Source organism: Halichoerus grypus, chromosome X (assembly GCF_964656455.1).
Source record: "Halichoerus grypus chromosome X, mHalGry1.hap1.1, whole genome shotgun sequence".
Classification (NCBI taxonomy): Eukaryota; Metazoa; Chordata; class Mammalia; order Carnivora; family Phocidae; genus Halichoerus; species Halichoerus grypus.
Window position 1 is genome coordinate 117,174,606 of NC_135727.1, and position 24,748 is coordinate 117,199,353.

General features: G+C 48.4%; 1 protein-coding gene across 5 annotated transcripts in view; it reads left to right on the forward strand.

The window, feature by feature from the left end:
- Positions 1-24,748, forward strand: part of PHKA2 (phosphorylase kinase regulatory subunit alpha 2) — a 75,015-nt gene that overhangs the window by 39,374 nt on the left and 10,893 nt on the right. For all 5 annotated transcript variants that reach the window (XR_013444636.1, XM_036067078.2, XM_078064367.1 and 2 more), the window contains 17 exons: positions 484-606; positions 4,188-4,283; positions 5,914-6,021; positions 7,474-7,552; positions 9,825-9,959; positions 10,619-10,728; positions 12,114-12,258; positions 12,521-12,599; positions 15,942-16,105; positions 16,880-17,059; positions 20,415-20,503; positions 21,441-21,574; positions 21,987-22,143; positions 22,935-23,014; positions 23,442-23,520; positions 23,610-23,739; positions 24,257-24,358. Coding sequence is in view for 4 of the 5 variants with exons in the window: in XM_036067078.2 (XP_035922971.2) it covers positions 484-606; positions 4,188-4,283; positions 5,914-6,021; positions 7,474-7,552; positions 9,825-9,959; positions 10,619-10,728; positions 12,114-12,258; positions 12,521-12,599; positions 15,942-16,105; positions 16,880-17,059; positions 20,415-20,503; positions 21,441-21,574; positions 21,987-22,143; positions 22,935-23,014; positions 23,442-23,520; positions 23,610-23,739; positions 24,257-24,358 (1,990 nt within the window). In the remaining variant the exon portion in view is untranslated. The remainder of the gene's footprint in view (positions 1-483; positions 607-4,187; positions 4,284-5,913; positions 6,022-7,473; positions 7,553-9,824; positions 9,960-10,618; positions 10,729-12,113; positions 12,259-12,520; positions 12,600-15,941; positions 16,106-16,879; positions 17,060-20,414; positions 20,504-21,440; positions 21,575-21,986; positions 22,144-22,934; positions 23,015-23,441; positions 23,521-23,609; positions 23,740-24,256; positions 24,359-24,748) is intronic.

The following is a 24,748-nucleotide window of genomic DNA, read 5'->3' on the forward strand; positions in this document are numbered from 1 at the left end:
TTTGGAGATAGCAAGGCTGGAGTTAGGCAGTAGAATAATAAGATCATCAGGAGGACAGCAAGCTGGTGGTTTAGAACCAGCCTGTAGGCAAGGACAAACAGTTCTGTGGCTCACATGATGTGTTCAAGAGAAACTGTGGCCTCCCTCTCGAGTTGCTTTGCCATAGTGACTGATAGAGTGATTTCAGTGAAACAGATAGTCTGCTGAGCACTGTGATAGGAAAATTGCTATTTATTTGTTAGCAATCTAGGAAGCTTAATATAATAAACCACCAAGGAGTCTTGCGTACATTTCTGATAGACGTTTCTGAAATTTGACCATGGAAAGCTGCCAGAAATAACATCTCCCCATTATAGCCAACTCCTAATCCTAGCAGCCGCAGAGATGCAGTGATTCAGAAAGCCAGGGAAGCCCAGTGAGGTACAGGGGAATTATATATGTAATCTGACAGCACCTTTCAGAAGGTTTCCTGTTTGATTCCAGGACCCAAACCGATTACATTATGACCCTGCTGAGCTCAAGCTCTTTGAAAACATTGAATGTGAATGGCCTGTGTTCTGGACGTATTTCATAATAGATGGGGTCTTCACCGGAGATGCCGTTCAGGTGAGAACGTGCTGGGTGCTGTGTTGACAATCAGCATTTTCATTCCTTCGGTGTGCTGAGTGTTATTAGAACATAAGGTTATGCAAGAATTTAGGGCACCGTTTCAGTTATCTGTTGTCGCTTAACAAGCTTTCCCAAAATGGAGTGAATTAAAGCAACGGCTATTTTGTTTATTTGCTCATGATTCCACAATCTGGGCAGGACTCAGCAGGGACAGGTTGTCTCTGCTTCGCTTGGTGTCAGTTGGTTCACTGGGGCTTGGAGGATCTCCTTCCGACATGGCGTCACTCACACGGCCGGCAGCTCGATGCTGGCTCTTGGCCCAGGCCTCGCTTAGCCTCCATGTGGCTAGCTTGGGCTTCTCACAGAATTGTAGTGTCTGAGCAGTGAGGCTTTTCACCCGAGAATGCACAAGCAAGAGCTGCTAAGCTTTCTTCAGGTTTAGGCCCCGAACTGGCAGTGGCAGTGTCCCTCCTGTTGCATTTATTTTTTTTTTTTAAGATTTTATTTATTTATTTATTTGACAGAGGCACAGCGAGAGAGGGAACACAAGCAGGGGGGAGTGGGAGAGGGAGAAGCGGGCTTCCCGCCGAGCAGGGAGCCCGATGCGGGGCTCGATCCCAGGACCCTGGGATCATGACCTGAGCCGAAGGCAGACGCTTAACCGACTGAGCCACCCAGGCGCCCCCTTCTGTTGCATTCTAATGTTTAAAGGGTCGTGCCACATTCAAGAGGAGGGGACTGCACAAAGGCCTGAGTACTAAGAGGTGGGGTTCATCGGGGACCACAGTCGACCACAGACAGGTCTGGTTGTCCTGTTGTTTTTTTCAGACCAGCCTAGGCTTTTGCTGTCTTCAGCTCTAGTATAAAGGTACTGTCAGCTAACATCATATTTAATGTAACAGCCTTCTAGCGGGTTCCCAGCCTCCAGCCTCACTCCCTGCTGTTTCTCTATACCTGTTGCCAGGGGCATCTTATTAAAAGGCAAATGAGATTATGCTACTGCCTTACTTAAAAGCTTTGAAAGGTTCCTGCTTGCCTTGGGATGAAGTCCAAGGTCTTCTCCTGTTTTGTAAGGCCCCATAAAATCTGGCCCGATTCCTTACGGCTTACTTACTTCCTTGAGTTCCGTGATGCGAGCGCCCTGAAACCCTTTCAGTCCTCTGAAGAGGCCATGCTGTCTCCCCTCTTCTCAAGTGCCCAGGCCCTGCTTGTCTCCCTCAGCTGTCTCTCTCTCCCTCACTTGATTTGCTGCAGATGTCTCTTCTTTCAGAAAGCCTCCTCTGACCCTAAACGCTGCATCGATGCCCCTTTTATACGTCCCACAGCACTTAGCACAGTACGGCCCCTATAGCTGTATTTAGTCTCCCGCTACCTGTCAGAGCACCCTGGTAGAGGTGGTGTCTGTCCAGTTCACTGATCCATTCCCTGTGCCTAGTACACAGTAAGTGCCGAGTAGAGATTTGTTCATGCAACGTTCATTTGTTCGAGACAGATTTCTTTAGCATTTGCTGCCGTGCATGCGTTGGTAAGTAGAACAGACCCGTCCTCGTGAAGCTTATGTGAATGACTGACAAACTCAAATGCTTTAGTGTTTTCTTAACCCGTTCAGACCACATGCACTGGGGTGGGACGAGCAATCCAAGGTTTATTTTGGTTTTGAAAGCTTCCTCTGCTCAGAAGTTCTGAGAGTGGTTTCAAAAGTGGCTATAGGGGCCAAGGGCAGGCTGCCCCAAGATGGGCCACTTTGGCATGAACATTGTTTTGAGTTAAAAGTAATCAAAACCCAGTAGATTGAGGAAAACTCTTGACCTCCCCCTCAGCTGCCTGCCTGTATCAGCAAGAGAGCTACTGACACAGATTCCTCTTTACTTAAGAAACTTATGTGCATAGCACGGCCACCTTTGTTTTCCATACATGTCCTCTCACCTTCCTGCAAATGCCCTTCCTTCCCTGTGTGTCCTCAAACCACACCCCTCTCCTGAGCTCAGGAGCTCATGTAAGCCACTTGGTGCCTCACAGTCTTTGGAATATCCCATCCGTGTGGATTCCCCGTACATATATGTAACTAAGTTTGATTTTTCTCCTGTTACTCTGTCTCATGTCAATTTGATTCTTAGTCTAGCTATAGAAGGACTTTGAAGGGCAGAGAAAATTCTTCCTCCCCAACATGGTAGTAAGCTTGAAATGTTAATGTTCCCCCATTGTTGGTTCTCACTGTTATGCTTTAGCAATTATCTTGGGTCTTATGTTTTCTGTCTCTTTATCCCAGAACTGAAAGGTCTCAAAAGGATTGAGTTAGAATTTCAGTTGTGAGGAAACTTGATAATTATTAGAAACAAACAAAAAAGCTGAGAAGACAAAAAAGAATGTGCTCAGGACCTTATTTTTTAGGTCTCACAGAATTTACTGCTCTTATGCCTATTCTGTCTTTTCCACTTGCTGCCCAATGACCTTTAAAAAATGACACACCCCTGGTCAGATTTTGCTGTCCACAAATTTCAAAAGAAAAAGAAATGAGATATAGAAAGCGTTTGACTAGGCTCTCTAAAGATGAAACGTGTTAAACACCTGGGTGGCTGGTTAAGGGTTTTCCCTCTTTTGTTTGTTCCCTTTTCATATGTAGGTTGTTGTTGGTTTTTTTTTTTTTAAATCACTGCCTTTTTAATTGAATGGAAATGTTTACATCAACAGCTTTCATTATATTGAGTGGTGCATCCTAAGAATCAGGGTACATGGATCATAGTACATACACTTCCTTTTCCTCACATCAGGTGCGCTTTGCAAACATTTCCTGAGCAGTAAGTGCTCGAATGAGGGCCTTTTAAGTGGAAAACTACTGACAGGTAGAACCGGGATGCCCTCCTTAAGGTCTGGCCTCCACTCCAAGAAGCTTATATAGTCTAGCTGGTGAGACACAATTTACGTATGTTGAGAAGTTAAGGGTGAAATATTGAAGTCGTGAGTTAAAGACAACACAGAAAAGGCCAGTGCCTTTAGCTCCTTCTAACCTTTGCTGTCAGCACTCCCTAACTGGAAGGTGTTCCTCCTGCACTCCCTAACTGGAAGGTGTTCCTCCTGCACTCCCTAACTGGAAGGTGTTCCTCCTGCACTCCCCAACTGGAAGGTGTTCCTCCTGCACTCCCCAACTGGAAGGTGTTCCTCCTGCACTCCCCAACTGGAAGGTGTTCCTCCTGCACTCCCTAACTGGAAGGTGTTCCTCCTGCACTCCCTAACTGGAAGGTGTTCCTCCTGCACTCCCCAACTGGAAGGTGTTCCTCCTGCACTCCCTAACTGGAAGGTGTTCCTCCTGCACTCCCTAACTGGAAGGTGTTCCTCCTGCACTCCCCAACTGGAAGGTGTTCCTCCTGCACTCCCTAACTGGAAGGTGTTCCTCCTGCACTCCCTAACTGGAAGATGTTCCTCCTGCACTCCCTAACTGGAAGGTGTTCGTGCATTTCTTGACCCTGTGTCCTACTAATAATCTGTTTGTTGCCCAGAGAGGTGTTTTTCTGTGATGCACTCCCATGGCAGTATTAATGGCGCCTCTCTCATGCTGTGGGGATGGGGCTTTTTTCTAGGTGCAAGAATACCGAGAGGCCCTGGAGGGAGTATTAATCAGAGGCAAGAACGGGATCCACCTGGTGCCAGAACTGTATGCCATCCCGCCCACCAAGGTAAGCAAGCACTGCGTAGCTAGAACGAAGTGGGTTCGTGCTTGGCCTTTTGGTATTTTTCATCCCCCTTTCAGACCTAACACTTTTTGTCCAGCAGTGGTTTCTAAAGCACCACGCTGCGTACGGGGCACAGAGGGGTTACGGTGGCAGCTCTGCCTCTGTGAGGCTGCCGGCTAGTGGGGGACGGAGGGCGGGCACAGCAGTGGTGCTGCAAAATAAGAGGTACAGGCCAGGGGAGACCCCAACACCTGCACGGGGAGGCAGGGGCTGGTGCTTGGGTCGAGGGAGGCCAGAACCAAGCTGTCTTCTGATCCAGACACTTTGCCTTCTTTGCTTTGCATCAACTATTTCTCATTCAAGATCTTTACAGTCTTTCTTAACACTACTTACATTTCAAATAGCCTTAACACACAATCGGATTGTGAAAGCAATCCTGTACACTGCAGAACATCCAGGATTCTGTAGAAAGAAGAACATACTTCTCTCTGCTCTTACTACCCAAAGATAACCACACTTACTCCCAAAGAGAACTCTGACATTTTAGAGACTCTCCTGCCACACTCTTATCCTATTTGATTACTTGATTACTGACACACTTTAATTCTGTTCAGTTTATGAGTTTAAGTTCTTCTTAATATTTACTACTGCAGCAAATTTTAACAATCTATTAATAACACCACTGATTAATCCACAAGCAGAGTATGACTCCCCTCATGGTGTGATTTTTCCCTTTTGGAGAAGGATTTCTTCAATTGCTTTGTTTTCCGGAGGGGAAAAAGTGGTCACTAACATTACCCCCAACCAATGTTGTAATGGCAAAAAAAAACCAAGGTCGGGGGCACCTGGCCGGCTCAGTCAGTAGAGCATGTGACTCTTGATCTTGGGGTCGTGAGTTTGAGCCCCACAATGGGGGTAGAGTTTACTTTAAAAAAAAAAAAAATACAAAGGTCAGCATGGAGTTTACAATAGAGAAGATTGCAGACTAACTTTTACAATGTAGCCAGCACTGTCCATCCCAAAACAACTGTAGCTAATTTTGATGAGGCAGAAGACCCCAATGGATCCAGCTTGTTGAGTCCCTGATGGAAAATTAGTGATCAGATAGTACGGTAGTGTTTTCCTCAATAAATAGTGCCACCTTCTGGTAATTTTCTTGCAAAGGCACACAGAGTTTATGAGCCCCTGGGGATAACAAGACGGGAGAAAGCTGACTTAGCTTCCCGCGATGCCCTGCCGTGGCTGTAGGGTGATGTTTTAGATCATTGTACCCATAATACAGACAAGTGTAAGCATGAGCTGTGGAACTTCTTGTTGCCCAGAGCTGTGCTCAAAGGAGGCAGGCCAGGCTTCACGTGCCTGTCTCTGTCTTCTGCCATCGGTGTGCTTGTGGACAGAGCACTGGCCTGGAGTCAGGCCTGGATTTGAGTGCCACTTCTACCACGTTGAGCCATGTGGCCCCCACACAAAGGCCTTAGCGCTGCGGCCTCCCTACCGCAGCTCTCACACAGAATTGGCCTGGAGGATCGAATGAGTGGCATTTTGTAAATCCTCAGTGCGCTCCCCAGTAGGCAGTGACGTTGGCCTTCTTATCCTCAGACATTCTGACTTTGAGTTTTTCTCTTTTTGCCAGGTTGACGAAGAGTATAAGAATCCGCACACAGTGGACAGAGTCCCTCTGGGGAAGCTGCCCCATCTGTGGGGTCAGTCCCTCTACATCCTCAGCTCGCTGTTGGCAGAGGTAGGGGACTTGGGGACTTCACAGACTGGAAACCATCTGATTCGAGGTATAGGGGACCCCGGAAGAGCATAGGGGCTCTCTGCCCCATGTGGCTGTGAATGTCTTTGGCATCTCATAGTTTTAAAGTCAGCTGGAGCGGGTCAGCTCTGAGGCTTGCCGCCTGGGCTTGTGTGTCCATATTTACACTAAACTACTTCAGAGTCAGCTGCATGCCAAGCACTCCCGTCACCCCCCCACCCCCATATTCCTGGTCTGTGGCTGGAACCAGACGATGTATGGGTGATGTTATCAGATGGGTTCATCTGTCCTCAGAGGCTCTGCCCAGCTGACTACCCTGGGCCCCTGGGGAGAGGTGTGGATGAAAGCGTCCAGGAGAAGAGCTGGGAGCTCCAGCCTGTTAGGCTGGCCTAGTCCTGTGTGTTCTGTCAGACTCTAGAAGTGGGGAGGGCGTGTGGGGGGCGGGGAATGAGTTGTGGGACCCATACCACTGGGGTTCCCAGTGTGTAAAAGGAGACCAAAAGTAAAGCTGTCACCGTGGAAGTGGCCCTTAGGAGCTGTGGATGCTGAGGGGGGCCACTTGTTTCATGGCTGTGATTGCCTCCTCAATTTCATGGTCATGTCCTTGGGGGTAGGGACTGTGTCTTCTACTTCTGTCTTTATTAGTAGGGAAAACCATGTCTATCTCTTGGAAAGCCAGCTCTGCCTCTGACTAGCTCCCCGACCTCGCGAGCCTCAGTCTCCTCATCTGTAAAGAGGCTGGGCTTGATCATTTCTGCTATACTTTCCAGCTCCAATTGCTGGGTCAGTGGCATGAGGAACAAACAACTCTGCTCCCATTGCCTCCTCGTCACTGGAGAGGCCTTCAGTTAGGCCCAGCATTAGGTCTGATGCCTCCTCAGAACTCCCAGAGCACTTTGATGCCCTCCCTGAGGACTCCGGTCATTTATAGAAGATGTGAGGAGATCCATGTTCAAACAGCACTCCGTGCCAGCAGGGAGGGGAGCTTTGTGTTTCAGAACAGTCAGCCCAGGACCAAGTCCTTCTCTGCCACCTAGCTTAAGGGCGTTACCTCAGTTTCCCCACCTGTAAAATGCTAATGGTAGTGCCTCCCTGTCACGAGGCCTGAATGGGACCATGCACGTACAGGGGTTCAGCACAGGACCCGGCGTGGAGTAAGGGCTCAGGAGGTAGGAGTCACCGTTGTTCTTTTCAGTCATGCGAGATGGTGGTGCGTGACTAGCCCTGGAGAGCTAGGTGCTGAAAACACAATATGTGTATCAGTGGCTATCTAAATGGTATACTGCGTTTCAGAGAAGATAAGCAATTGACTTGGAAAGCATAAAGGAATAAAATACTGAATATTTTGAGCCCCCAAATGTTTAATTTTCCAAGTTGGGTTTAAGGTGAAATTTCGTTCAGTGTTTTACAGTGTTAATGCTCCTCTTTTCCTAGGGATTCCTTGCCACTGGGGAAATCGATCCCTTAAACAGAAGATTTTCCACTTCCGTCAAACCTGATGTTGTAGTACAAGGTTTGTGAGCGTGTTTCCTATTCATATTTAACTGTGTAAAGCCAATGTTATTTTTAATGCCAAAGATTCCCTAGTTTCCTATTCTGTTTAAAAAGTACGTATGTGTGCTTTAGCATATATCAGTTCTGTGACATCCCTTCTATAACTCACTAGCTCCCAAAGGCAGCAGTATACTCTTTCCAGCCACAAAGTTACTTTCTACAAAGCATTTGTTTTCTCGAATCTAAATCTTGATGGCAATTGGGGCACAAGTGATTCACTGAGCATCATTTTTCACTGCAGTTGTTTAAAAAGTAGAACGTGACCCTGGTCGAAACTCAAAACCCAAGTGAAGTTTCACTCCTTCCTTCCTTAGAGGTCTGACTTCTCTCCAGAGTCGCAGGCCCGTATTTTCACCTGCCTCCCTCCTGTCCAGCTAGCAGCTCTTCCAGAGATGTGGAAGGCCTGGACTGTGGCTAGCTCTGCCTAGCCTGGCGATTTTACCTCTCCGTGCCTCCGGGTCATCGTAACTGCTGCCCCCTCACCGGGTGACCTTGAGATGCGCTGCGATTGTCACAAGGAGAGCCCTCAGTGCAGGTCCTCGCTCACCAAATCCCCTCTCCCTTCCCTCCTGGGGAGGGCTCCTGAGGAGCTCACGTGCCTCACAGAGCAACTTAGGCACCAGCTAATATCCGAGCAGGTTGTGTATGTGCCTTATTTCCTCTCAATTACACCATACATTTCTTTTTTACAGAGGGGGGAGGGGAGAGCAGGGGCAGAGGGAGAGGGAGCGAGAGAATCCTAAGCAGGCTCCATGCCCAGCACGGAGCCTGACATGGGGCTCGATCTCACGACCCTGAGATCATGACCTGAGCCGGACACTTAACCGATGGAGCCATCCAGGTGCCCCTACGCCATACATTTCTTAAGGACCAGGCCTGTATTATTCTTGTAGCTTCTGTGTTGATTGACACACACCCACTCAGTAGATTAACAACAATTATTGAACAAATGCAAGGCAGTCCTCTCTGTGGCCACGGACTGGTTCCCCTGCGCCTGCCTGGGATGCGGCAAGAGGCCCTGCGGGGCATCATCCAGTCAGTACTGTGCTCCGGGCCCTCAGGGGCACACCCGGAGGGCACAACATTTTGACCAGACAGAAATTGTGACGATTAGGATTATCCTCCCCATCTTACGCGTGAGGCTTCCAGGTTAGCTCGCTCAGGGCCCCAGAGCCGGCAGCTGGAGGCGCGAACTCCGTGCTGATGTCCAAGTGGAGTGACCCAGCCTGACTCCGTCCGCAGGCGGCGCTTACCCCGCACACGTGCTGCCGAGCGAGCCCTTCAGTCACGAGGCCGCCTTGCCAGGCACAGGCTGGCGCCCACTGATGGGTCTTCGGCGGCAAGTGTTGTCTCAGTGTAACAGAAGAGAACAGAAACGGAAGAGAAGATACAAGAAGGTCTGGCCCGGGAGCAGGACTCCTGCCCTCTGCCAGAGCACTGTTCTTCTCTTAAAAGCCGCATTCAAAGCAGAACTGGTACAAGAGGTGGAGGGCTCTGAGTCCCCGCTCAGGCCCCCACATCCCAGGCACGCGAGTTCCCTGCCGGCCGGAGAGCCAGATGGCCAGCCGCACTTACCAGAGGTGGGGCCCAGGCCAGCCCGTTCGGGGTGCAGGGCCCGGCTCCGGGGTGGCTCTTCCCCCACCAGCCAGAGCCTGTGCTGTGCTTCTGGGCCAGGCTGCACCACCGCCCAGCAGCAGCCCCACTTTCCCCTCTCTCTGGGGGGAGCGGCCTCCCCCGCCCTCTCCGTTGGCCAGAGCATCCCCTGCTAGCGCACACCGCAGTACTGCCCTTTTCTCTTCCCTGAGAACAGGAGCTCCGGCTTCTCCTGGCATCCTCCCCCACGCAGAGCGGTTTCTGCTGCTCACCCCATGTGAAAAGAACACAAGACAGGTTTAGAATAAATGCAGACCCGCAGGGAGGCAAGGCATCATTTGAGATGTGGTAATTTGGCTCAGGACCTGTTGAAGACCGTTTCTAGAAGTCTCTTATCAGACTGTCTGGTACACTGAGGGCACTTAATAAAAACACAGCATGGGGGTTGGCGAGGTGAGGCCAGAGAGAACTGGGAAGAGCGGCAGGACAATTGCTGTTATTTTCAAAGCCACCCAGTGTGTGGAGAGCATGCTGATGTGTATGTCATAGGCCAGAGGAAAGATGGGTCAATAACGTATTCTCCATGTGAGGAGACAAAGGGCCACAGTCTAATGCAGATGCTACGCTCTTATTTACAGTTACTGTTCTGGCAGAAAACAACCACATTAAGGACTTGCTGAGAAAACACGGGATAAACGTCCAGAGTATTGCTGACATTCATCCAATCCGAGTCCAGCCAGGCCGCATTCTTAGTCACATATATGCCAAGCTTGGTAGGTTTGGGGAAACAGCTGGGTGGTTTTGGCGAGGGGGCATCTTGGTTCTAGGTTTGGGGTCTGGGGGGACGGATAGGTATAAATTGTGAAGAATTGGGCAAGGCACCAAAGCACGGGGTTCGACCTCTCTGAAGTGAAGAGGGGCTGCAGACGAACGCGTTCTCGTGCTCGTTCACTAGATGTCGCCCCAGCTTGGCTGCGCCCTGTGCCAGATCGGTTGTAAAACAAGGCTCCGTCTTTGAAAATTCGCAATTGGAACCGTCATCTGTGTCTTGATACGTTTCTAATTTTTATCTGTGGTCTCAGAAAATGCTCCTTTACCCGTTAAAATGGGAGGGGGAATTCTCTTTTTCTAAAATCTAACTTAGTAGGCTCAATATGAAATAAATTAGAAGTAAACATTAATAAAGTTCTATCAGTAGTTTTATTCCATATAGATGTTGAACTGGGTGCTGTCTATACATGCATGAAGAGAAGGTGGTGGGGTTTGTTTTTAATTCATCCCTGTCCCATTTTAAAGAAGGATCGATGGTATTAGAAAAACCAAACCCCGGAATGGGTTAACATGAACATAAGCCCAGGCTTAGCCAGAGTCGCTTGGATTACATGTTACCGTATTGGCTCTCACTCTGCTTTCTCTTTTGTTTTTCAAATAGGACGGAATAAGAATATGAAATTGAGTGGGCGACCGTATCGGCACATTGGCGTCCTTGGAACATCTAAGCTATATGTGATTAGGAACCAAATCTTTACTTTCACACCCCAGGTGAGCAGAGCAGGCCAGTAGCAAAGCCACATGCATCCTCTGATTAAGTTCCTTTTCTTCTTGGTGAGCTGCTGTGGATGCGGCAGAATGAGCATGCGCGTGCTCAGATAGCCATGGGCAGTGTGACACCCAGTACCTGGTACAATTCTTTACTCCCTGTAGGGGCTCAGTAGGTGTGGCTTGAAGCAGACCGAGGGTGCCATCACTTCCAGGCATGAGGAGTAGGGAAATTCACACCGCATTCCAAAATTGCTAGTTACCTGTCCCTTGACTTGCCTCCCTCATGCCCCTGGTAGCAGTAGTCCCTCACCCTTGCTTGGGCTGTCTGAAGACGGGAACACACAGCCCGTCTGATTTTCAGGTCCCAACCCGCTTGACGAGATCCCGAATATACCGATTATAGAACTTCTTTTCAGAGTTTTTGGTTACAAAGGAAAGTAGCCCTGTGGAACCCAAACAAATGTTTTCCATCCATTTGGCTAGCTAGAAAGATCAGCTGTGGGCTCACTTCGTCACCGTGGGCATGGCCCCCCACCAGCCGGGCACACTGTCAGCCATGGGGTCCCGGGTCAGGAGCCCCAAGTTGTTCTTTCTCACCCTAACCCATGTTGCTCGCTTAAATCTTGTGAGTTATTTCCCTGTGTAACAAATTTCGTACCAGGGGCGCCTGGGTGGCTCAGTCGTTAAGCGTCTGCCTTCGGCTCAGGTCATGGTCCCGGGGTCCTGGGATCGAGCCCTGCATCGGGCTCCCTGCTCGGCGGGAAGCCTGCTTCTCCCTCTTCCTCTCCCCCTGCTTGTGTTCCCTCTCTCGCTGTGTCTCTCTCTGTCAAATAAATAAAATCTTTAAAAAAACAAAAACAAAAAAACAAATTTCGGACCAGAGCTGAGCGTGGACTAGTCCAGAGGCTAGGAGAACAATTTGATTTTCATCGGCACCAGGTGGGAGTGCCTTTAGTTCGCATTAACCAGGCCATCCGTCGGGTAAACACAGTCTCCACGTCTCACCTGCTCCCAGTGCCCTCCCTTCCCTCACTTGGAAATCCTCCGAGCCCAGCAGCCGTAGAATGAGTAGAATTTAAGGAGTTATTGATTTCCTTTCAGGGACAGCGGTGTTGGGCGAGGTGCTTAAACCCTCATCGGAGGAGCTATAACTAGATCTGGCCACGCACCTTTCCCTTCCATGCTAATGGAGCTGCGGCTCCTGGGCAGGCGACAGATCGATTTTTGCCTGATGGCAAGAGCCCCATGATGGGGGCGGATTACAGCCAGGATTGAGCCTCTTCTCTGGAAACAAAATGCAAGGATTAGTGCTGCTGTGAATGACAGCTGGGGTTGTGTCGAGGGAATGAAGGACAGCCTTTTACTGGGCCTGATCTGACTTGCAGTTCACCGACCAGCATCACTTCTACCTGGCCCTGGACAATGAGATGATCGTGGAGATGCTGAGGATCGAGCTGGCCTACCTGTGCACCTGCTGGCGGATGACGGGCAGACCCACGCTTACCTTCCCCATCACCCACACCATGCTCAGTAACTGCGTGAACTTGATCTGCCTGATTCATGTCCCACAGTTGCTTTGGGCCCTTTTCAAAATGTTTAAAACGAGTCCCATAGACAAAGCTAAGTACTGAAGGGGGTTCTTAGCAGTTTGGTTTCTGAGCTTAGGAATCTTTCATAAGTATTTTAATTAGATTGTATTGACGAAAACGTTTCTGCGCATGCCCCCAAAACCAAAAAGTATTCCCAGATTAAGTAAACTCATTTGTCTTTTTCTCCCCCCCCCCCCCCTTAGCAAATGATGGCTCAGACATTCATTCTGCAGTTCTTTCTACAATTAGAAAACTAGAGGATGGATATTTTGGAGGAGCCAGGTAATTTGTGATTTTTTTTTTTAAGTATCAGTGACCTTTCTTGAAAGTCTTTTGCTGCCCTTCTCCCACTTTTCATATCAATTGCTGAACATGAGAAGCACGAAGCTTTAGACTAAAAAAGAAGTTAAATCCTACCCATTCACCCATGTGGAACTGGAATCGTCTCGAAAGCAGCTTTCCGTGGGTGTTGGTGAAGCTTTTACGGGTGCCAGGAGGCTTGGGGCATAGGTAGATGAACGTACCGAGTCTCTCTGAAGTGGCATTCTTGGATTGCATGTATGGGATGCTGTGCCTGTTTCTGGTAAAGGGCCTGGAAGAAAACACCCAGTGCCTACGTCTGGCAGGTGCTCAGTAAACACTCCCTGAATTGACTTGAGTGTGCTGTCACCTGAAGAATAATTCACAGAACTTTATAAATTCCCTAGGTGGCCCTCAGAGCAGGGCGCCTGAAGGGGCCTGCCTAGACCATTGTCCCCTCATCCTCAGCGGAGCAGTACGTACTCCGGTTTGCAGGCGCACAGTACCAGCTGCTCCCCGGTGGTACGGGTGAGCGCCTGGAGTGATGGGGGCTCACCGCCTGGGAAAGCCGATTCCATTTTTCTACCCTCTGTCCCACGGCAGAGGTTTTCTCGATAGCATCTATGCCCAGATCTCTCCAAATCCCCTGGAATATGCAAGAAGGGTTCTAAGAGAACCTCACTGTACAGCCGGCCCTGAGTGAGGTGTGACCCTTCTGGGCCCTGAAGTCTTCCATTGGGTCCCTGATAGAATGCCAGTTGCTAAGTGTTTGGGCATTGAAGTCAGCCCTCCTCACATCTTCCCACACTGGGGACCCTGCTGCCACTGTAATGTTTTTTAAAACTGCGGTAAAGGGGCGCCTGGGTACCTCAGTCATTAAGCGTCTGCCTTCGGCTCAGGTCATGATCTCAGGGTCCTGGGATCGAGTCCCGCATCGGGCTCCCTGCTCAGCGGGAAGCCTGCTTCTCCCTCTTCCACTCCGCCTGCTTGTGTTCCCTCTCTCGCTGTGTCTCTTTCTGTCAAATAAATAAAATCTTAAAAAAAAAGAAGAAAACCAGTAAAATGCACATAATGTAAAATTTACCATCTTAGCCATTTTAAAGTGTACAGTTCAGGAATGTTACGTACATTCACATGGTTGTGCAACCAATCTCCAGGACTCTTTTCATCTTGCAAAACTGAAATTCTTTCCCCATGAAACAACAGCGCCCCCGTTCTCCTTGCCCCAGCCCCTGGCAGCCGCCGTTGTACTTTCCGTCTCTAGGGTGTCTCATCTGAGTGGACTCATGCAGTACGTTTTTTTGTACCTGGCATATTTCACTTAGCCTGATGTCCTCAGAGTTGAGTCACTGTATTTCTAAGTGCTGGGAGTAGCACCTCTGCTCACAGAGCTTACTGCGGGCTTTTCTGCAGACATGAATGGCCCTCATTCCGAGCTTCTCCTGGGAGTGTCCGCGAGACCGTCCCCAGCATTTTGCCATCCACATTTCCAGCGCTAGCACCACAACTGCACTTGACATGCACTTTTGTACATTTCACGTCCAGTTTGGATAAGCTGCCACCTGGTGGATGGCATCACAGCCAAGAGAAAATACCATACACCCGTAATTAACTGCTTTTCAGAATAAACTCGTGAATTTAATCATTGTCAAAAAGGATACTGTCTGCAGTTAATTGCTCACTTGCAGTCCATCTTGTGTTGCTTTGTGTGCATCGTCTGATTGAGTCTTCACTTTGTCACGTGGTGGGCTGTATTCCTGTTTTATAGACAATGGGCTGTAGGCTCAGTAGAGCAAGGGGCACAAGATGAATAGGTGCAGGAGCTCTGTATGAACACAGAAACCAGGCTCTGATCTCCATGCCGAACTGAACGAGGGCTTAAAAATTTCAGGAGGGTCTCCTGTTTATAGAGTATGGCAGACGACTCAGAGAACCGTGGAAAGAAACAGGAATGTCTAGGCTCCATGGGCTACCTTTCCTATGAAGTTCTTGATAATTAAAACTGAATCTCATTTTGGCTTTTCCTTAGGCTTGAGGGTCTTTAAAAAGCTGAATTCACCCTGGATGCCGGACTTTCCCTCTGGACCCACCTGGGGTAGCTTGCTATCCTTTGTAAATTACTGCCATTCCACCTTTGACCCTGACTCCTTTCAACTTCCATCAGAGAGAAACTTGCCATTGTCTTCTTTTGCACACTCCATCGTACCTCACTTCCTCCTGTCCCCAGTCTCAAGGCAAAAGAGTCAATAGAACGGGCAGGGCCCTAGAGGGAAAAAGATTTTATTTCATTAAACGAAAGGCTTTTCTTTCCGTCCCTCAGGCCATGTTTCTTGAAGTAGTCCATTTGCCCACTGAAGCTCATGCACCCACGAATTCATTTGCATCGCATGCTTCAGTGTGCTCCTTAAACTGTTTCTCTCAGCCTTTTCAACTAAGTCCTCATCTGCTGCTGGTAGCTCCAGATCCTATTGTCTTTTGCCTCCAGAGCTACCTTTTTTTTTTTTTTTAAAGGTTTTATTTATTTGAAAGAGAGTGAGTACGGGGAGGAGCAGAGGGAGAAGGACAAGCCGACTCTGCACTGAGCTCGGAGCCCGCCCTGGGGCTCGATCCCAGGACCCTGAGATCACGACCTGAGCTGAAATCAAAAGTCAGACGCTAAACCGACTGAGCCACCCAGGTGCCCCCGGAGCTAACATTTTAAGAAGTACACAGCTTTCTGTACGGTGGCCCTCCCTCACGCTCCCTGAACCTGGGACCCCACACTGCCAAACCCAGCTTGCAGTTTTCAGTGGAACTTTTCCCAGCCTGAAAATGTAATAAGGCCACTCTGGGCACCTGCTCCGGTCTGGGGATGGCCCCCTATCACATTCCTTCTAGAAAGAACTTTGCCTTCTGAGACTGCCTCCTCTCATATACCTGTTCCTGGGTGACCATATTGCATGGTAGGTTTTGTTCTGGTCCAGTTGTTTTAGGGCAGAAAAACCCCCAAGGCTTGGTTTGGTTCTGGTTAAAAGTGGTTTAGTCAATCTGTTTTGTAAAACTTTGGTTGGTTCTGTAAAATAGACTTCTGTTTGTGTTGGGTTTGGGAGTAAGAAATCAGCATGATTCACTTTGGCTTTTAATATGCTATGTGCTCCCACTTTATACTTGGTATTGAATTTTTGTTTTAATTTCTTGGCTGACTACTTATGTGGGGCGATCTGCAGTGACGTATTTATCAATTCTGGCAGAAGCACCATCTGGTTGTTGAAAAGTCTCTCTGTGATTCATAGTGGAAGTTTGTCCACATGTACCTGTGTCTCTAACATAGTGTCTCCTTGGCAGAGTAAAATTAGGGAGCCTTTCGGAATTTCTTACCACGTCTTTCTACACATATCTGACCTTCCTGGATCCAGACTGTGATGAGAAGTTGTTTGATGATGCCAGCGAAGGGAGCTTCAGTCCCGATTCAGATTTGGGAGGGTATTTGGAAGACACCTATAATCAAGGTACGGCTTGGAATGCCTTGGCAGGTGGTTCATTGAATTTATTTAAACCTTGGCATTGTGATAAAATTGCCCCGAGACTCAAGCACAGAAAATGATTGGTAATTAGCATAACAAAAAAGAGGCTTTGGAAACTTGCATCTATTAAAATGAATAAAATGCCAGTTTAAAAATCTACACTGTAGAAGTGGGGCTTTTTTTAAACCAGAGGGACAAAGAGTTTCAGGAATGAGGATTCTTGACAAAATATATTCTAAAGACAGAAACACAACTGCTTGAATTTTCAAAGGAATGGTAGAGTGATCTAGGTTTGGTTGGATATGAGGGATGAAATCCATCCTATGCATATAATATTTCTCAAACTGAACAAGGTTTTGGGTTGAAGTGACTGGTTTTTACTTTTACATAGTACATGGAATTGGGGCTGGGCATTCCATAGTGCTTAGTTCACTCGTGACCAATTAAAACAGAAGATCAGATGTCCGCTGCTGGTCCTCAGGTTTTCATATGCATTCAGTTCATCTTGGTACGATGTGTATCTATCTTGACCTATATTTTCTTTTCCTAGGATGAAGAGCTTCCAAACAATAACTTTATAAACATGTGCATTATCTTTGTAAATGTCTTTACCCTCCAGGAGTGGGGGTGCAAATATCTATATCAAAATGTTGGCTCCCACTGAATCTCCTCAGCGCCACGTGCTACACCCAGTCACTATGACACATCGAGAATATTTCTGCAGCTTGTTTTCACTGGCTCTTTCTCTTGCCTGTCCAGTTACAGAAAGCGAAGATGAACTTGACCAGTATATCAACCACCTCCTACAAAGCACATCCTTGAAGTGCTATCTGCCCCCTCTTTGTAAGAAGACAGAAGACAGCCATGTTTTCAGTGCCATCCACTCCACCCGGGATATACTTTCCGTGATGGCAAAAGCAAAGGGTTTGGAAATTCCATGTGCGTTATTAACTCTTTTTGGCCTGTTAAAATAACTTCTCAGAGTAATGCATGAGCATAATTTAAAAGTCAGAGAATTCTAGAAGACAACAAAATGCAGAGGTTTCCTGCCTCCACCCTCCCCTCCCCACTGACCCAGTCCTTCTACAGAGGGGCAACCACTTTCAACTGGCATTTACGTATCTCTGCTTTTCTAAAACAATGTGTGTATCTTGCCTTCTTTTGATGCGTCGACTTGATTCAGTATCTGTTGGCCTTCTCTTATGTGGATGAGGACTCAGTTGTCCTAAATCACTACTCCTCTACTTCGCTTCCCATAACCTAGTGATGTCATTGTATTAAAGCGGAGTTAAATCACTCTTCGCTCTTTATATTATCGTATGTATGCAAATATTATTCTCAACTGAGCATTATAGTATACTGTGATTGTACTATCTTTATTTTTTGGTTTTTCTACAGTTAATACTAAATTTAAAGTTAACTTTCAAAGACAGTAATACTATTAACTTTATTAAAGGTTGCTCTATCTTTTCATTTTGTTTTGCTTCCTTTCTCAACTTCCCAGGGGCCCACAATACAAATTTCCACAAGGTCAGTCATATCCATGAGTTTGTCATTTGTACTACTTAGCTTCCACGAGTCTCCTTCTGTCTGGGTTGATGGTTCTCCAGGCCCATTGCATACCTGGCATCCCGGGACTTCTCTTTAATCTCCGTAATCTCTATTGCTTATCTCTTCAGTTGGCCTCCCTGGTTCCTGAATCTGGCATGTTCCTCTTCCTTGATTTCTTCCTCTAGTGGAACACATTCCAGAACAGTTTCGAAGGGTTAAAAAAAAAAACAAAACTGGTACAATGGCAGAGGGGCAGGCACAGCAATGACAGCCCTCAACCTGCTCGTTTCTGAAGTTCACTGCCCCTTTTGCCTGCTTGCCTCCATGTCTGGGTTGTCAACTTTATCCTGGGATCTTCCCTCACCAGCATCCTGGAGAGTTTCTGGAGACTTCCTGTCTCCTGGGTTGGCTCTCCTATTTTCTGTGTCTCTACTTTTCCTGTTTCTTAGCTTACTCTCTTATTTTGGTCAAGACATCCAGCAGTTTCCTGAGAAACGTGGTGGGGAGAATTGTCAAGACCTTGCGAGTCTGAAAACACCTACAAATATTCTGTATAACCATTTGAGAGTTTGGGTATAGAATTCTAGATTGAAAATGAATTTTTCATCAGGATTTTGAAAGCACTGCTTCACTGTCCTTTTGTTATCAGTGTTGCTGTTGAGAAATCTAAACCCATTCTGATGTTTGATCCTTCACAAAAACTGTTTTTCTCTTTGAAATTTTTTTAGGATCTTCTGTGCTTCCAGGTTGTGAAACTTCAGTGATGTGCCTGGATCAGGGTCTATTTTCATCTACTGTGTGGAGGCTCAGTGCACCCTTTCAACCTGGAAACTTATGTTTTTCAGTCCTGTAAAGTTTTTCTGAAAAATTTCTTGACTCATTTCCTTCCCTACATTTACTCTGTTCTCTCTTGCTGGTACTCTCAGATTCCAGTGTTGACCTCCTGGAGAAGTCTTTATAGTTTCTCTTCAGTCTTCCATTTCTCTGTCTTTTGCTCTGTTCTGAGGGCTATTGCTTCAACTTTTTGTTCCAACCCCTCAGTTGAGTTTTTGTACTTTGGCTTTTATGTTTTCAGTCTCTGTTCCCTGAATTGCATCCATTCTTGTTTTGTGCATGCAATTCAATTTCTTACTACTCTGAGAATATTAATAGCAGGGCTTTTTGGTTTGGTTTTTACATTTTCTTTTCCCTAAATGGTTTCCAGGTCCCCCAAGTCAACATTTCCTGTTTGGGTTTCGGTCTTCCATGTTAGTCTTTCCTCAAATGCTGGGTGTTCCTTGGTTATCGGCTCATGCATGCCAGTCTCTCAGCGTGGAGGTGTGGGCCCTGGGGGATTAATGGGTATAGGCTGGGTAGATTTCCCAGAGATAGTCTACAATCTCTTTTGTGATCTCCTTTTTGACAGGTCAGGGTCTGGTTGCATGGAGCTGTTTGGTCGCTTATTCCACCTGAGGACTGTGCCCAGTCCTTTAGACATGCCACATGCCCTGCCTCCTGCTTTTACAAAGTGCCCTCTAGTCTTCTGTTCAGGTGAGCAAGGCAGTTGCCGAGCTGTATGGATTGGAGGAAGGTATCTAGGGAGCTCACTGCTTCTTACGCAGCTTCTCTCCAGTCTTCCTTATTTCTGGATACCCCTTCCAGACCCCCCAATTCTCAAGGTGTATGGTGCAGCAAGCTCCTGAACCTTCTGAGGATTCTCTGATCTAAACCTGACTGGCTGTTGGTTGTTCCCACTGCAGACTTGGGGTTTGGTTGCCTTGTGTCTGCTCAGTCCATTATCTTTCCTTCATCAGCTTTCCCGCTTCCAAAATGTCACTACTACTGTCTTCTCTCCCGCTTTTCCCTATTCTTGAGGATTTGTCTTAAAAAAAAATTAGGGGCGCCTGGGTGGCTCAGTCGGTTGAGTGTGTGCCTTGGGCTCAGGTCATGATCCCGGGGTCCTGGGATTGATCCCCTGCTCAGCAGGAAGCCTGCTCCTCCTTCCCACTCGTGCTCTCTCTTGCTACCTCTCTCTCTCTCTCAAATAAATAAATGAATAAAATCTTTAAAAATTTTTTTAAAAATTAAAAAAATTATTTTCTGCCATGTTAGTGGGGGTTTGAGAAGAAGTAAAATTAAAATGTGTGTGTCCTTTACTAGTGTAACCTGGAGGTCTGTAAGTGCCTTTTAAATATGCCTCATCTCTATTTGGAAAGCCCCCTATTTTCCCAAGGTAATATGATCTAGCCTGGAAGACACGGATGGCTTGATGAATAAGTACTGATAATGGTAGTATCCAAAGGTGGTGAAACACCAGAAGCTCCAGCACGGGGCACTGGCAAAGTGAAATGCACACCGGACTCCCATTATGGATGCCTTAATTATGAGGAGGCCAGTGACCTTGCTCACATGCTCTTCCTTCCCTGGTTCTCAGTCTCCTCGGCTGAAAGACAAAGGTCGGCCTCAGTCATTTCTAAGGCTCCTTTCAGTCCTCAGATGCTATGTCATTTCCCCGGAATTCCAGGAGGGAAAAGGGAAGTTCAGCCCCTTAAAGCAAGATCCGTGTCCTGTTCAGTTCTTGTTCCCAGATTTAGCACATGATGTGGCTACATGGTACATTCTTGCTGGTATTAATTCAACTAAGTAAGTAATCGTGCCTTCAGTTGGTTTGTATTGGATAAGGAGTAGCCACCGCACCTCTCAAAAGAAGTATCTTATCCTTCCTCCTCCTCAGAAGGGCTTTCTTTATTCTTTTGTTTTCCAGTTGTTCCCATGACTTTGCCAACTAAAGTTCTGAGTGCCCACCGTAAATCACTAAATCTTGTTGATTCTCCTCAGCCACTCCTAAAAAAGGTAAAGTATTTAGAATCACTTTTTTTTTTTTAAGTGTAATGTTTTTCAATGCTGGTGTAGTCCTAAGAACTCTTTTACATGGTTGAACTTGAAAGAGCATCTTTTTTGATGTCTAGGACTTTGGGGATTATAAGTTCTGGGTTTCATTGGGAACCCACACACTTAGTTGTCTGCAGTCTGCCTTGTGTCCATATCCACGATGCATCAGAATCTGTCACACTAGAGGAAATAAGCTAGCTCACTACCAGGCTGGGTAGATTGCCAGCCAGCCAAGGCTGGGCCATTTGCAGAGCAGGGTACAAAATGAGAAAAAATCCCTAAGGAGAATAAAATCTCAGGGTGTTCTCCACCGGTTCCCATAATTTGTTTTATCTAGAAGTCTCCCTTGATTTTATCGCACATGAATAGAAAGATTCAGTGTCTACTGGAGAATCTTTTAACCTAACCTCAATTTTAGGTCATTTAAAACTTACATGCTTTTTGTGTTTGTTTTGCTTTCAAAAAGATATTTTATTGCAATACAAGCTAGAGAAAGGCAGACCGGGTAGAAGCAGAAGACCGGTGTTGGGGACCGCCTGGTGTTGGGGACCACCCTTTGTGCTCTCCCAGTGGCCTCCTCCCTTCCCGTCCACTCTGGTGGGAACCACTAGCCCTGAATTCTAACACCAGGGGTTCGTTTTCACCTGTTTTTCAACTTTGCATAAATAACACTTATACATATTTTAACCTGTTCAGCCTGATATCTTGCGAACATTGAGTAACACAATGATTCACTGATCAGGAAGAGTAAAACCTATAAATAAAAAGCTACAGGAGAGTCCCTGAAAGCCTGGAACCCAGCAGTGACAGAGTTCCAAGACCCCGCATTACTTCCTGGTCTTCTAGGAGTTCACACGCTCAGCCCCTCTCCCCTGCTTTTTGGCTTTCATGTGGCCAGGCCCCCGAAGAGGACTCCCAGCGGCCCCGAGATGACCGGGGTGATGTGGACTGTGAGAAGCTGGTGGAGCAGCTGAAAGACTGTGCGAGCCTACAGGACCAAGCGGACATTCTATACGTTCTGTATGTAATAAAGTAAGTGCATGGTCTTCGCTGGCTCGAGCTTGCTCCATTCTCCGTGACTCTTTGTTCTAGTTTTCTTGGCCTTCCAGCAAACCAGGCCATGATTCACCCGAAGTATCCAGGATCACCACGAACAGACTTCTGTCCCCTTCTCTGCCTACTAGTGTTGGCCTCCTGGGATGAGAAGGCTGAGTGAGGCCAGGATCTCACTGCTTCCTGATGTTAGGCTTCCGTTTCAAATAGAAGGGATGCTTTGGTAAGATGGAACCCTCTTGGTTAGACTCGGAGGCACCGGGAGGGCCCCCGGAACTTGGCAGAATGTGCAGTGATTCATTTCCCTCCCTGCCAAGTGAGCTCTGCTACAAGACAATCCGGCCTGTAAGCATTCCAGGCCATACTTCTGGGGTTTTCTCTCTCTTGACAGGGGCCCCAGCTGGGACACAAATCTCTCCGGACAGCATGGGGTCACAGTTCACAACCTCCTCAGCGAGCTCTACAGGAAGGCTGGCTTGTACCAGGAGTGGGGTTTGATCCGCTACATCTCCGGCCTGCTCAGGAAGAAAGTGGAGGTCCTGGCAGAGGTCAGAGCAAGCGCACTCGGGCCCTCCATTTGTTCTTTCCAGCCCCGTGCCCTCTTTCTGTTACAAAGCTAGAGGCAAGCACCTTCTCTTTGTAGAGAAAACCAGTTATCGAATACACGGATGCAACAGGCCCTCCTCACTGACCTCTCACTGCTCTTGGAGGGCAAGCAAAGGAAATGACATTCAAGTTGATTAGTCTTGTTCCTTTTTAGCTGCAAAAAAAGGTTTACCAAGAAATAAAATGAAAATGCTCTGTGGCCTGGCCCCCTTAAACAGGGTGTCCTTATTTCAGCACATCTGCAGTTCAGTCATGGTTCACATTTTAACCCCGAGGTGCTGCAAAATCCAGAACTGCTTTCCAAGACATTAGGTTTCAGTGTTATGGTAAAGGTGATGGTGTCTGTTGGATGTGAGTAATGGGGAAACTGGCAACTTAAGACTGTAATGTGGTCATTAACCCTTAACATTGGCATCTCAGGACTCATGACAGCTCGTCTCCCTTGTGGAATAGCTGGGGGTGCAGTGTGTTTGCTCTGCTGGGCGGGCACTAAATACCCTAGTGGGCCCTGCAGAGGCGGGCGCAGGCCACGGAGCTCACAGGGCCCCCGCCCTGCCTGCATTGCTCAGTCTGGGGTCTATGTATGAATTTTCAAAAAAATGGCACCGCGGGTCATAAAGTTTGTCAAGGTAAATTTATGGTCTTATTGGTGGTGACACTTCCCTGTTGGTTTTGCTAACCCCCCCCCCCCCGGCTGTCACCGTGGCCCTCACCCCTTTCCCCGTGTGAGTAGGCCTGCACGGACCTGCTGTCACGCCAGAAGCAGCTCACGGTGGGCCTGCCGCCGGAACCCCGGGAGAAGACCATCTCGGCGTAAGGCTTCAGCCTGGCGGCCTTACCTGGGTGGGGCACCGCGGGGCTCTGGGGGGGCATCTGTGCCATCCACCATTCACGAAGAGGGTCGTTTGTTTTGTTTTTTAAGATTTATTTAGTTGAGGGAAGAGAGAGCACGAGCCGGGGGAGGTGGGGAGAGCAGAAGGAGGGGGACAAGCAGACTCTGCGCCGAGCAGGGACCCCGATGCAGGGCTCGATCCCACGATCCTGAGACCGTGACCTGAGCCGAAATCAAGAGCCGGGTGCTCAACCGACTGAGCCAGCCAGGCGCCCCAGGAGGAGGGTCTTTCTAAAAACACTGTCGCTCGGGAGCTTCCCACAGGAAAATAAGGCTCTTCTGGAGAGGCGAGGAGGCACCCCTCCTAGGTCACTTTCATGGTGTGTGTGTCTTGATGTTTCTTCCTAGTCCTCTGCCCCCTGAGGAGCTCACAAAACTCATCTATGAAGCCAGCGGGCAGGACATCAGCATCGCAGTCCTCACACAGGTCGGGGCTGGCGAGGGGCAGGGGTCCCGCCACCAGCAGCCACCCGCAGCCAGTCTCTGAACCGCTGTCTCCACTTCTGTCTGCCTCAGGAGATTGTGGTTTACCTGGCCATGTACGTCAGGGCACAGCCCAGCCTTTTCGTGGAGATGCTCAGACTCCGCATCGGACTGATCATTCAGGTGATGGCCACGGAGCTGGCACGGAGCCTGAACTGCTCAGGTACGAGGCACGCAGGTGGACTCTCGGGGGGCGGTTCCCACCCCTCTGACCCTGCCCCGTGGGGAGCCTGCCCAAGTATTCTGGAAGCAGGGCTTCTGAGCAGGCCCTCTTGTTCAGATGCTGAATTTCATACGTCAGGGAAAATGAGGCACGAGGATCTTGTGCCCTGCTCCTGATAGCTAAGTTCCTACGGTATCTCCTTGCGGTGAGAGGTCATCCCCCATCTCCTAACACCTCCACTGGGAGCAATCGTACCCATTTAAATATGTAAGTCAGCGACGGGACACATTCCAACATTGGGAATCATCACAGTGTGAAAAATGACGTGCGCGAGTATTTAAACCACAGCATTTAGAATCACCGAGGAGCGGCACAGTTCAGCCCTGAAACAGTAGCGAGGTCATCCTGAGCAGGGACACCTGTCACAATGGCCTTTGTCACCGCCTCCCCGAGGCCCACCTGACTCTGGGTGCCACCAGCCCTGTGTCAGAGCCACTTAAAAGGTGTGTATTTGTAGGAGAAGAAGCTTCTGAAAGTTTGATGAACCTCAGCCCTTTCGACATGAAGAGCCTCCTGCACCATATTCTGAGTGGAAAAGAGTTTGGCGTCGAGAAAAGCAGTAAGTGAATGCTCTGCTCGCGTTGGGGGTGGCCAGACGGGGCCGGACTGGCGGGCCTGGGGTCTCCCGGCACTGCAGTTGTGGACCGAATCTACGAGGGGCGGCTTCCGACTTGACGCGGATGGACAGTCCTAGGTTCAAGATTTCGGCTCTTTGGCCTCTGTGACCCCTCGTAGGCCCCTGATAGTGCCGTTGTCGTGTGTGCGTGCGCGGCCCTCTGCGCCCCGGCCCGCCACCTCCCTCCTCCCGCCGTGACTGGTGCACACGTGTGAGGAGGGGGCGACGGGACTGGGGGTCGGGATGAAAGGGCTGTGTTTTCCAGTCTCCAGAGTGGACCCCGCCTTTGGTTTGGCTAGAAGCACTCGCAAGCAGACCCCCGATAATGTCCGG